This window comes from Lepidochelys kempii, chromosome 2 (genome assembly GCF_965140285.1).
Source record: "Lepidochelys kempii isolate rLepKem1 chromosome 2, rLepKem1.hap1, whole genome shotgun sequence".
NCBI classification, from domain to species: Eukaryota; Metazoa; Chordata; order Testudines; family Cheloniidae; genus Lepidochelys; species Lepidochelys kempii.
Window position 1 is genome coordinate 138269132 of NC_136381.1, and position 14243 is coordinate 138283374.

At 40.9% G+C, this 14243-nt stretch overlaps 1 protein-coding gene across 7 annotated transcripts in view; it reads right to left on the reverse strand.

The window, feature by feature from the left end:
- Positions 1-14243, reverse strand: part of TRIO (trio Rho guanine nucleotide exchange factor) — a 403258-nt gene that overhangs the window by 90951 nt on the left and 298064 nt on the right. For all 7 annotated transcript variants that reach the window (XM_073332315.2, XM_073332317.2, XM_073332318.2 and 4 more), the window contains one exon: positions 4430-4673. In XM_073332315.2, coding sequence (XP_073188416.1) covers positions 4430-4673 — 244 coding nt within the window. The remainder of the gene's footprint in view (positions 1-4429; positions 4674-14243) is intronic.

A 14243-nucleotide genomic window follows, 5' to 3' on the forward strand; every position in this document is an offset into this window, starting at 1 on the left:
TCACAATACTCCTGTGAGGATTGGGGCTCATATTAGCCTCATTTTTCAGATAGGGACCTGAGGCACAGAGACAGTAAGGCTGAAGTATCCCCTAATTTCGGGTGCCCACTTTGAAATACCTAGGACTTGATTTTTCAGAGTATTCAGCACTTTAAAGCACTTCATATGTTCAAATTACAGTTCCCATTGACTTCAGTTGCAGCTGTGACTTGTCAACACTTCTGCAAATCAGAGGCTAGACTCTCACATCAGGCATCCAGAAAATTAGGAACAAATAATTAGCGAGCAGCTGACCACCTGTGAAAAGTTTGGTTTAAGTGAGTTGTCCAACATCACATGGGAATTCTGTGGCAAAGGCCAGGGAGAGAATCCAGTTCTCCAGGGCAGCCTCACCAAAGTTGTGGGGACGACGTTAAACTAGCTTCAAAGGAGGCAAGTCACAAAATCCCACAGGTAAACATAAAAACGGTGACCTTGACAAAGGGCTAGAAGTTGGGGAGAAATTAAAATTATAACAGGGTCACACAGGAGCAACAAGAGAGAGTGTGTGCGTGTGTGTGTGTGTGTGAGGGAATCTGCTCCACATCACAAATGTCGATAAATGCAGGGAATATGGTGTATAAACAGGAAGAACTAGGAGTTGTATACAAGCTGAAGTATTAGTTAACCGGCATCACATAGACTGGGGGTGGGGGGGTGGCGGGAGGGAGAATAAATCTCATGGCTATGCACGAAGAATGTTGTTCCGAGGTCCAGAAAGAGATGAAGGCAGACCAGTTGAAAAGTCTCTGGGTAAGGATAAATGGGGAATAAAAGGAGGCACTGTCATGGTAGGGGTCTACTACATACCACCCAAGCAGGAGGAAGAAATGGAGGATTCATTTCTAGAACCAATAGCAGAAGTATCCAAAATAGCTGTAGCTCACGAAAGCTTATGCTCAAATAAATTTGTTAGTCTCTAAGGTGCCACAAGTACTCCTTTTCTTTTTGCGAATACAGACTAACATGGCTGCTACTCTGAAACCTGTCAAAATACTAATGTACTAATACTAATTACTACCCTGACATCTGTTGGAAAAGTAACTACGGAAAAATATAAAATATCCAGTACTTTCTTGGAATGTATTGGGGACAATTTCTTGTTTTTGAAGGTGAAGGAGGCAATCAGAGGGTTGGTCAATTTAGACTTGATTCTGACTAACAGGGAGGAACTGGTTGCCAGTCTGAAGGTGGAAGGCAACCTGGGTGAAAGTAATCATGAAATGACAGATGTCATGATTTTAAGGAAAAGGCAGGAGTGAGAGCAGCAGAATAAGGACAATGGACCTCCAAAAGCAGACTTCAACAAACTCAGAGGACTGGTAGGGTAAGGTCCCATGGGAGGAAGAAAAAAGGGACAAAAGGAGTTCAGGAGAACTGGCAGTTTCTCAAAGAGACACTATTAAGTCACAACAGCAAACTGTCCCATCACAAAGGAAAGGCAGGAAGAATAGTAGAGGCAACATGGCTCCCTCAGGAGCTCTTTAGTGACCTGAAAACCAAAAAAGGAATCCTACAAAAAGTGGAAACATGGACAAATTGCTAAGGAGTAGTACAAAAGAATAGCAGAAGCAAGCAAGGTCAAAAACAGAAGGGTTAAGGTACAAAATCAGTCACACTTAGCAAGGGACATAAAAGGCAAAGTAAAGTGAAGGTCTTCTACTTAGTGGGAAAGGAGAGCTATTAATGGACAACAAGGCTGAGGTGTTTAATGCCTATTTTGCTCAGTCTTCACTAAAAGTATGTGACTAGACACTTAACACAATATTAACAACTAAGTGGGAGGGAGCACAAGTCAGAATAAGGACAGAACAAGTTAAAGAGTACTGACTTAAGTTAGACGAATTCACATCAGCTGGGCCTGATGAAATGCATCCTAGAGCATGTAAGCAACTAGCTGTAGCCAACTTCGAACTGGTAGCAATCATCTTTAAGTACAGGTCAGACCCCTGAGGATGAGGGCAAATAGCACACCTATCTTTAAAAAGGAGAACAAAGAGGACCCCGGGGAGTGACAGACCTAACTTCTGATACCTGGAAAAATAGTGTAACAAATTATTAAACCATCAATTTATAAGCACCTAGAGGATAATAGGGCTATAAGGAATAGCCAGCATAGATTTGTCAATAATGAATAATGCCAAGCCAACTTAATTATTTTCTTTTACAGGGTTCCCCGTCTAATGGATAGTGGGTAAAAGTAGATGTGATATATCTTGATTGTAGTAAGGCTTTTGACACAGTCCCACATGACAGTCACATAAGCAAACTAGGGAAATTGCTATATGTGGGTGCAAAACTAGTTGGAAGACTGTACTCAAAGAATAGTTATCAATGGTTTACTGAGAGCACTATATGGTGGGTCCCACAGAAGTCTGTCCTGAGTCTGGTACTATTCAATATTTTCATTAATGACCTGGATAATGGAATGAAGAGGACGTTTATAAAATCTGCGTATGACACCAAGCTGGGAGGGGTTGCAAGCACTTTGGAGGACAGAATTATAAATCAAAATTACCTTGATAAATTGGAGAATTGGTCTGAAATCAAATCAAGACACGTTCAACGTACTACACTTAGGAAGGAAAAATCAAATGCAAAACTTATTAAAACATAAATGTAGTTTTGTGTGTCTCACACAGAATCCCGCATGAGTCTGGTTATAACTGGTTCATTATTCCCCACATCACATACTGTAATTTTCCTTTTGTCTAATCCAGCCTGCCCTTTCTAATAAGAATTCTTTTGCTTCAAAGGCTCCCTTTGCAAACAGTGACACGTTATTATGATTTCACACTCCCAGTCAAAGGAAGAAACGCCTTAGTGAAACCAAAAAATATTTATCAATTAATCATCCAAATGGCTGCTAGGCTTCCTTACCCAGAATACCACAGGACAAAAAAGTTGAAGTATCAACCTAGAGACAAAACCTTCAGCTTTCTCTGCTCCATCACCCTGCATACACAGAATTCCTGCTGTGCATGCTGCACACCCAAGTAAGTAACACATAAAGCTTTCCTGTTATAGCCAACTATATTGTTGCACAAGCTGAAGAAACCAGGAAGAGAAGAGAAAAGAGAAGAGAAGAACAAGGAGCTGGCTGGAAAATCGATGAAGTGGGAAAAATAAAAAGTGCTTTCCAACAGCATAGTATACCATTCCAGACAATTTTTTCCACCAATTGATTTCTCAACAGTTCTTCTGCTTATAATACAATCTGATCAATGTAGAAGTTCTATAGATATTTACCGCATTTGTGATGAGGCACTTTGACTCATAACTTACATTTAATTCTCTATTCTAAATGAAGAGGCTCAAAAGTCTTTTTTTAAATGGGCAAACTGCTTTTTCCAATAAACCTATTTGCTTCTGAGCACAGGCTTTGTGTGTCAGCCTAATTCGGGAATGAAATCCATTGCCCCCAGTCGAGAAGTCAAGAGACACAGCTATTCATTCCTAGACTGATATTACTGTAAAAACATCCTGTGAGGACTGGAACATTAAACACCACACCCACTTATCCAGGAACACACCAAATAAAGATAATCCCTCTCTTTGCTAGAGGGTGAAATATCCCATTCACACTGAAAAAAACCTTATTTTTCCAGAGCCTCAATAAAATTAATAAAAAGCTACAGGCAGCCTCCCATATTGCCCTTGATTTCCTAAAAAGAGTATCATTCATTCGGAAAACTAGATTGTGCCCTTACATATAAAGGTTTTTTCAAACAATTATGCCCCCCAAAATTTAAACAGGACCCAAAATAGCTGCGGCTGAAGTCTAATGATTAGGCTCCTTACAGGCTACTTATAAAGCTGAACAACTAGACAAAGGGAAAAGCCTAATCTCCCAAGACTCATTGTACAATTTTTAAAATGCTGAGAAAGAAAAACGTAGCATTCTACACAGCTAACTGGTATTGTGAGTGGCAAGAATTTTCACCATAGTTTTTTTTTTTTTTTAGCAGCTGAACTTAATTTTCTCTCTCCATGCAGGGCAAGACCCTGGTCTCCTTTTAAATTTTTTTCTTCTAAATTTCTGAGGCACAGGTTAGCACAGTGTCAGGGCTTGCTCCAGCACAACACACAACTCAGTTTATTTTAATAGGATATAGCTTGTCTACATGGCTTCCAAATCTCCCATTGCTTCTCCACTTCACACACAAGATGCTGAGCTGCTTCAGTCTGGGTCCTCAGAAGTCTTGTAATACAAGTTTTACCCATAGACTTCTACGTCCAGAAAGTCTTATCCAAGAATAGATAAAAATTCAAAGGCATCGAATGAAACCCTTAAAAAAAAAATCATTATCTTGCACAGCATTTTTTACTAAAAAATATGAAGTGCTGCAATGAGGCCAACAACTGGAACGTAAAACGCATTCTCACTTACCTTTGTGATTAAAGATACCTTCCATCTCCATGCTGCTTCTAGAGTGGGCAATGCAGAGCGACCCACAGGGAACTAGCCCTTCTGCAGCAGGGGATCGATCTGTGGTTCGTACTAGACACCAGTCGGGCTTGTCATGTGGCCTCTCTAGAACCTCCACTGTCTGACCACGGCGGATTGTCAGCTCATTGCTGTTGCATGCTGTGAAGTCATGGATGACCACAGTCAACTCGCAGCCACCTGACAACTGTGGAAAGAGAGAAAACAAGGGAAGGATGGGTGCTGCAGTTTTTTTAAACACACACCACGGTTTATTTAGGATTTCTGCCAAGATCTATTTTTGTCTATGACATTTACAATATGGCAATGTTTTCTGGTTTTTCTTTTTTTAATGGCACCATATTAAAATTTATTAGCTTTATAGAAACGTTGTCAGTTTTGTCAGTCAGTCAGTTGTCAGTCAGATTTACTGCAAACCCCCATCTCTCCTTCACCTCAGATTCACTGTGCAGAATGATTCCAAGAGCTGTGAATGATATGGGTTAAGCAGGTAGGCTTGCATCTGGGTGTAGCTTTCTCTCAAGGGTATCTTGAGAAAACTGAAGACAAAAAGCAGACTCACCACTCCACACAAGACAGCAAGGGAAATCCACTCTCTTCTCCCACTGAAACCAGGTTCAGGTGGAGCCCTGCAAGTCTTAGAACAGTAACTAGACACTCACAACTAAAGCCCATAAAGGTATGTTAGCCATCACAGTAGGTCTTTTGTGCATTTTTTGGTCCTGGGCTTAGTGCAGAGACAGCTAAAGCAAGAGAGGAAGGGATTTTACCTTCCCACTGCAATGTGGAGTATTTTAGGGAAGTGAAGAACTTTCTTGGCTCACCTCAGACAACCCTTCTAGTCAATAACTTCTGCGAAAGCAGGAGATGTGGGAGGGGGTTCATCAGCCAGCCCTCTCATCACCCTCCTCCTCACCCAAGGGGTCTGAAGTAGCAGTTACCCAGGACAGTGTACAGGTGTGTGGTGGTTGGGGGTGGCAGGAAGCCAAAGACACCACTATTAAATATGGGGCCCTGTGACTCGGTGGAGGTGAAGAGGAATTGTAACTGGGAGAGGGAGGAAGACAAACTGGCTGACAAAAAGAAGTTCAACACTTTTCTGCAACTGCTCACCATCTCCCTCCAGGTTCTTCAGTCATCAAACACCTCAAATCCAGTCTCTGAATATGTGGGTCAAAATTTTACTATGGACTTTTCACATATCTTAAGCATAGGGATCCTTGCACACCAGTTCTTGAGACAACCAACTATTTTAGGATCCTTTGTGATACGGACCCAAAAATAGCTGTATTTCAAGATTTTTAACTCTCTCCTTCCTAACCCTACCCAACGACAAAAAAAAGACTTCCAACTCATACAGATACGCATGTGAACCAGTGCTGGCAAAACCCAGCATGCCTCACTAGTGTTTTTCTAAGCACTTAATTAAAATTCTTTTGATCCAAATTAACTACGCTCTACTGCTTCACCTTGTTTGAGATTAACTGAAAGCATGCTGATAAATACACTGAAGTTCCCTAGTTGCACCACAGCTTCTTTAAGTGCCTTTAACTTGATTTTAATTTCTAATAGTAATACCACAGCAGCAGTATTCTATTGGGCTATTTTTTCTCCTGGTGTACGAGTACCACTGTTACATCACAATCTACTAGAACAGAACAGATTAATGTTTCATCTAATCTGGTAGGCAACGTCCAGTAGTAGAAAACATCAGACATTTTAGACACAAAATCCCCATATTTCATGGGGGTAACTGTGCAATAGCATGGGGGAATGTTTCTTCCAGTGGTGCCACAAGTACTCCTTTTCTTTTTGCGAATACAGACTAACACGGCTGTTACTCTGAAACCTTTCCTTTTCTTTTATTCCCTTATAGTTCTTACCCCAGAAAATGTAACTGCAGAGGTTATTACACAAACATTTTATAATCTTGAAATTTGCTTACCTAATTTTGCTACAACTAAAATTTCCTTTTTATCCTGATACTAGAAAGTCCTGTGTACTTTAGACACAGGGCTACATACACATCTGGATTATTACTTATAGATCAGTTTTAATTAATTTTCTTGGACTGAAATGCAAGATAGAAATTTTCTTCTCCAGGATAATGCTTTGTCATCAAACAAGAATTTGAAAAGTGTTTGCCAAGCAACCCATGACACCAGACAGACAGACTAATTCCATCCTTCCTTCCCCATCTCTGCCACTTCCACAGGACATAACCCCTGACAGCCAGTCTGCAGAACTTTCCCATGACCACTGCCTGCCAATCTTGTTAACTAATCCTGGTTGCGTGTGCGTGTGGAGTGATTTTTCTTGGGAGGGAAAGAGAAACCTTATGTTTTTCATAATTAATGAAAGTACAGCAGCCTGCAACCCCTCCTCCCAGGTTCTGGCAAGAAATTAATCACACGGCTTCTACTTCATCTTTCAAGACAGTCTCAGGTCTCAAGTTATGAGGTGCACAGCTTCAAAACATGCTACCTTCTCACTCGTTAAAAATATCTTGCTACCATCCCCCCTCTTCCTTTGCATTATATTAGCTTTTAGTCCACTCAAAGTTATGCCAAAGGGGAAAAAGTCAAGAGCCTTCCCTTGGTTTCTGGCACTGATTTATGTTATAGCCCTCTTCAAACTAAGTCTGAAACAATTGAAAACATGTGTATGCCAGAAGAGGTCTGAGAAAAAGTCCACAGAGTCTAACTTCATAAGGTGTCAAATGCAAGGCTCCAAACTTTTTCTCATGAAAAGCACATTCTCTCTTTCCCACTACCCTAAGCATAGGTCAGTAACAAGTTTCACCACTTTTGGAAATCATGCATTAACCGATCTGAATACCTATAGTTTTCTGCTTTCACACAGATGTTCCTTCTTCCCCCTCCCTTAATTAAATGGAAGTTAGCTAACAACAGATTTCATTTTCCCTAAATATTTCAACAGGTGAGAGTCTTAGGACAGAAGAGTATAACAAACAGAGATAATATGGATTACCTATGTGGGAACCAACAAACAATAGTATTGGTTAGCTGTCCCTGTCATCTTAACTATTCAATAACACTCACGTCCACAACACAGCCTGTGCATTACACTCTAAGGGTCTGGCTGTACTGCTATAAAACACCTGTGGCTGGCCTGTGTTGGCTCATGGGGCTTGAACTATAGGGGTATAAAATTTCAGGGTAGACACTCACCCAGACTCTGGGGAGCCCCCACCCCCTGCATGGGGGCCCAGAGCTGGGGCACCAGCCCAAGTCTGAAAGTCTACACGGCAATTTTATAGCCCTGCAGGATGACCCCCATGAGCCCGAGTCAGCTGACATAGGCCAGCTGCAGGTGTGTCACTGCAGTGAAGACATACCATCAGGTTACAGTATGCCAATGCTGACACCATGTTCTCAGCTCTGCACAACGTCTGCAGGTGAAAGTGAGTGTGGTCTCTTTCCCACTGTGATCAAAAACAGAAGAAACTAAGTTCTACTCCCTCTACCCATCTCATCCAGAAACACTAGACATCACCATGAAAAATATGATTTTAAGAACATAAAAATATTTTCAACTTTTAACTGTCCAACATTTGAGACAACACCCATTAATTTCCCCCACATTACTTTAACTGTTAGCCAATGTTTTTCTTTTTAAATTGTTTCTGCCCTTTATTCTCCTTAATGCACCTTATAAATGCAGATTCATCTTTAGCACTCAAACACAGTTGGAAAACAAGGGGTGTCTGTGATAAAGAGCATAGCTCAAGCAGCTGGTGTTGTACAGCTTTGGCAAGAATCTCTAGATTGGATGGGAGAAGAAAAGAAGACATGCCGGAAAGTGGAGACTGATTTACACTGATGAGGACATTAGGACTTTGAAAACGCCTAAATCCCAGTTTAAGTTTCACAAGGGACTATAACTATTCTGCATAAATTCATCCTTTTCTCTCAAGAAACCCCTTATGTAAACTGCATTAGTAAGACCTGATGAAATAAATGATGAGGCTAAGTTTGAAACATGGGAGTTGCTGGAAAGACAGAGGTAAGATGAGAAATGAAAACTAGGCACGGACAAACTCACATATCTTAAGAGGAAGGAAGTTCTTTTCATTAACAAACATGCCATGGGAATTATTAACATCTTAATGTTATACACGATTCACATTTTGTGCCTCTTTTTTTAAAAAACTGTATTTTCTGGTAGAAAATGGGCCAAATACACTCCTTATGTACATCTGATGAATTCAGTGCAGTTGCATCAACAATGCATTTGACCTTCAATGCTGGAAACAATCACTATCCGACACAAATATGAGATGCCTTTTAAAAGGAACCTTACGTGTGTTTTAGTTAGAGCATACCATCTCACATTATGTTACATCTTAACACTACATATTTAAGATTTCATGAAAAAAGTAACTTTATGTAGAAAGCATAAAAGGTAAGTTTGAATAATGTCTATGTATGCAAATAAGTGCTCTTGTACAGAATGTAATTGGTTTTGGTTTAGAATCCTCAGGACAAAAACAGACTATTTACAGTTTGGAAGGGCAGAAATCATCTTTGTTTTCAACTAGTCTTCTCTAAAGAGAAGACATGGGGAAAGCGGGAAGTTAAAAAAATCTCATCTTTTGAAGATCAGTTGTAGGTAGTTCTGAGCAGCAAAAAAGGAAACTGAACAAGCCCTTTCCCCCTGGCTTTTGCTAACTAATACATTAAGTACTTTCAGATCTCTCCTGTTGCCTCAAACTTCGTTGTCTTTCAAGAACTGCACACAAATATAAAGATGCTTGTAGATTAAAGCTAGTTTCACACAGAGTGGATTGCACAGAGCAGGCTGCAAAGAGCAATTGCTTGATAAAGAAGGATGACAGAAGTCAAGATTTTTACTGAATGCCTACACATTGTAGCCAATATAACTAACTGTAATCCTAGCACTCTACATTGACTCTTTTTCCACCCCACCCCAACCGTCGCTTACCCCTTCCATTTTCCATATGATTGTTTGAAATAGCATTTAATATCACTTCCAACTCAGTCACCATAAACATGAAAAGATTTGACATACCACTGCACAACATACTCTCATGCCTACACTTAATTTCCTCTGCATTAGGACCAGTTGAAGGAACTTGGGATGTTTTAGATCATCTAAACTTCCAAGCCTGGTAACTGCTAAAAGATATTTTCAGGGTGCTACCAAAACTCTGTTCTAACCTTCATTTCCGCCATTAACGACTTGTCTACATTGAGAGAGTAATCGATTACTATGCCCTTATTCAACTCAAATGCGCCTCCCACCTGCTGTACAAAAGACAGTTTATTGATAGGGAGAAAAGACAGTTTATTGATAGGGAGAAACAAATTGAAGCTACCTTGGTAATTAAGTAGTTAGCCAGCTGAGAGCCCCCGCCTGGCCCTTGAAATGCACTAGTTCCTGCTTTGCAGCTCTTCAGTCAGTCATCCAGGTGTGGCTCACATGTAGAGACCAACTTCTGCTCACCCAAACAATGCTCTCTCTTGCTCTCAACTACAATCATCCCCCTTCCCCTGTCTCTATTCCCCTCATGTATGCTGTCCCCTGCCCTCAGTAATGCCCGCACTCTGGTAGCTGTCCTCAGGAATGCAGTTTTCCTCAGGAGAAGGGCAGCTAGGAGAACGGGGGCGTTACTGATACTGCAGGAAGGGAAGAAGGGTCAATGATTGCTGTCTTTTTTTCCTGGATCAACAAGCAGATCATCAGCAGAGGAGCTGCGGAGTGGGAGGCAAACTAGATACTGGGTTGTCGGGAGACATTACTGAAGGGGACCTGGCAAGGGGAAACAAAACACTCAGCTGGGGGACTGAGGAGTTTGCCAAATACAGGAACCACGAGAGGCCAGCTAGTGCAACACAGCCCTAATGTGGAAGAAACGGCACCAATTCGGGCTGGGTAGTATGGATGTTCTAAATTGTTCCTACAACTATTTTTTGCTATCTTACCAACTGATTTCCCTTTTGTAAGCACGGCCTAAGATTCCAGCATAAGTACTCAGATGGGGAGGGAGGGGAGGGAGTTGAAGTCTTTTATATGATTTTAAGTTATTCTCACTTGCACACACCTTTTCAAAGATCATGTTAGCAAAACAAGGCTACAGGAAAAGGAGAAATTGCTCTAAAATCCCGTGAGCATTCAAGTGCGCGATTATGGAAACCCAAAAAGCGGGCGGCACTGTGCCCAGAGACCTGCCTGGAAAAAGTATAGAAAGACAAGGCTTTCGGACAGATCTCAAGGTCTGGGCAATCAACTGCAGCTCACTCCCTATGGGCAAATCTGCACTACAAAATTAAGTTGACCTAAGTTATGTTGACATACAGCCACCGCAGTAATTGAATCAGTTTTACACGACCACACTACGCTCGTTGTGTCGGCGGTGCGTGTCCTCACCAGGAGCACTTGCACCGATGTACCTGCCAGTGTGGGGCATTGTGGGATGGTTTCTGAAAGGCAACAACAGTCGATGTAAGCAACACAGGGTCCACACTGACACTGTGTCAACCTAACTATGTTGACTTAAGTGCTACACCTCTCGTAGAGGTGGATTTATTAAGTCGGTGTAGTGAGTGAGTTACATCAGTGGTAGCTACATTTTAGTGTCGACAGTTACAGAGTTAGGTTGACATAAGCTGCATTAAAATCAACTTAACTCTGTAGTGTAGGCCAAGCCTATGTTTTCAGGAATTTGCCATGCCCCTCTCTCTCACCCTCTTAATTTGTGACCATCTCAAGTAGCTACCCTTCCTCAGACCCTCTCCCTAAAACATCTTTCCATGGGGGAAGGGAGGGGAAAATAGAGATGCTCTGGGCCAGCAATTTCAGAATAATACAGACAGTCCACAGAAGAAATGAAGAACAGCCAGGTATGTAAAACAAAATTTTTGGTTTAGATAAGGACTGTTCAATCCCTGTCAAACAAGTTTGGCAAGTCACACACTGTGTAGCTTAATGATCAAGACCCAGCAGAGGCAGGATCTAACAAGCAACGTGTTTTCTCTTCAGTGCAGAAGCTTGTTATTACAAACACCAAGGCACCTTTTATAGGCGGATTAAGGCAATACAGGGTCCTAGGCCCACACTTAAATAGAAACCACAGTGTCTCTACCCAGGCTTGGGGTGATAGCAATAAAGGCCACCCACGCCATAAGCTAAGCTTAACGAGAACCTAAAACCATCCCTGTTTCAGCTGGCACAGGTCCATCTCTGCTCCAGACCATCACACTAACAGATCAGAGGGAGAACTCAGCCCCCACATGACTCGACAGAGGACTTGATGGAGTGGTAACAAGGGCCTGGCCTCTCCTTTCTCCAGCCCCACCAGAGTCTCTTGCTGGGGTGGGGCTTCCTCAGGCCATCAGGTTCCAGAGTTAAGCCACTGAGGTTGTTGGTTTTTTTTTAACCTCTGAGTTAAGTTATGGCCAAACAATTCCAAGTAAACATATTTGTAAAGGCTAGCTTGGACACTTCCTAATTGTTTGTGGGTTACAAAGATTTTTAGTTTACCCTACGCTGCTGTCTAGCAAAAATGAAACAAATCCTTGCTTTTTGGTGAGCAGTTCATTGGAATCCATCGTGCTTACCACTAGTTTAATTGACACCGTTCATATTTAAACTGTGCAACAGCTTATTTGTTCTACTCAGAACATGTAAAAGAAATGACTTGCATACAAATATAATTGGACAGAATGAGTGGGTTTAGTCACCTGTTGAGCAGCACGGGAGCATTTGCCATGTGGTTTTTGATGTGATGTGATTTAAGAAGAGCACATAAATAAAATTATGGAAATATATATCGTGGAGTAGTTTCACCACCTGATTATGACTATTTTAAATTAGGTAAAATGTGTTTTACATGTTGATACTTTTAATTAATCTGTTTCTAATTTAACGAAAATAACCGTAGTCTAAACGGCCTGTAAATTTTAATTTAGCAATAAGCTTTTTGGCTGAACTGCATTAGAAGTACCTAAAGTCTCAGCTCTCTACCCTCTTTTTTACTATCTCATTGTGTAAGTGATTTAAACATTTAAAAAAAAAAAGTATTTAGGCTGAGAAATTATGTGCCAAATTTCAGCCCCAAGTGGACTGTAACTAGCAAGTTACAAACCCATTAAATGAAATATATGTATTACTTATGATTCATATTCCTCAGAGACTTCACTGGCCTCCTGCCTCATGTCCTTTCACTGTGCCTCATATTAAAATTATTTAAAAAAAACCCACTAGACTTTGGATTGCCTGATTGCAGGTCTTTTTCTTTATCCAGAGGTAGTTTTGATTAACATTTATAATCTGCATTTGGCTAATCCATACACTTGAAAATCTGTGCAAATAAAGGCAGCCTCTGCAATTTTTAGCAATGGTTTAATATCAGCATGCTGGAGTGAACTATCTTTTTGTTAAGATTTCTTTCTTTCCTTTTTTTTTTAAACCAATTATACCAGACAACATTTTCAGTGCAAATACAAAAACTCAAAAAAAATATGACAATTGTCAAAGTAAATTAAAGCGCCTTATTTTGGTCATTTTTTTTGTGTATTCAATACATTATTTAAGCAGGTCATTTGCAGTTGGACTCCTAGTCATCAATATGAATTAACGAGGTTCTACTGTGTTAACCCACCAAACCCAGATGACATGCTGTCTCTGTTTTCCCAGTGTCTGGCTGAGACAGGAACGAATATGAGCAATGGCTGACTTGAAGCACACGCTGGACAATAAAGAGGTGATGCAATCCATTCCCAGCATAACCAAACGCCCTCTTCTGTTATTTATGATGTAGTATTTCCTAGGAAATTGGGTGGCTTATCTGTAGCCCTATTTCACAGCAATACTTCATGTATCATGTGAGAATTATTAAGAGGCTTGGCTGAATGAACTTCCCTCAGGACTTAAACTTAACATGTTGATTGCCTTCCACCCTATAACATCTGTGAAGAAACTTCTTACTAACAACCCACTTAACAGGCTTTATAAACTCAAGCATGGGGGGAGATTGCTAAACATTATATCCCATAGCTCCATGAGTTCACTTACACCAATACCTACTAAATCCTAGATTACACTGGTGCAGAAAAGCTTATTAGGTAGAAGTGCATCTAAACAGTTAGCCATTTCTCTAACCAACATAGAGGAGGAAAGATTATGTTTGAAGACCATACCATGCATTAGTCCTCTTCCTCGGTACATATCAATAGATGAACGTGAGTATATACAGTACAATTTTGTAAATGATGTATAGGTAGACACACTAGATCCAGCTTTTGCTCAAATTAGAATGTGGATTTTGTCCAAATGGAAGAGGAAAATATCACAGGCAAAAGCTGTTGAGACATTTCCCCCACCCTCTTTTTCCCTGACAATACAGAGCAGGCTTCTGGCTAACAGTGTTAGAGCTCAGGTAGACACCAAGATTTATGAACTCTACAACCAATGACTACCAATTGCTAGCACAATTGCAGCTAGTCAAAAAGTAGATTTCCCCCGCAGCAGATTCAATAAATATCAGCCCTAAGTATTTTTGAGGGAGCTGAACTTACCCTCTTGCCTGCTTCCTTCTCTTCCTCATTTAGCAAAAAGTCTCAATTGCCAGTAGACTTGAACTGTTGCATCAGTACAGAAATCATGTCGTGTGTGTGTGTGTGTGAGTGTGGGGACTCTAGGAGAAAATAATTCTTTAAACGCTCTGTTTAGAACCCTCTCACCTAGCTGTCTTAGGATGTCACTGATGATTTGA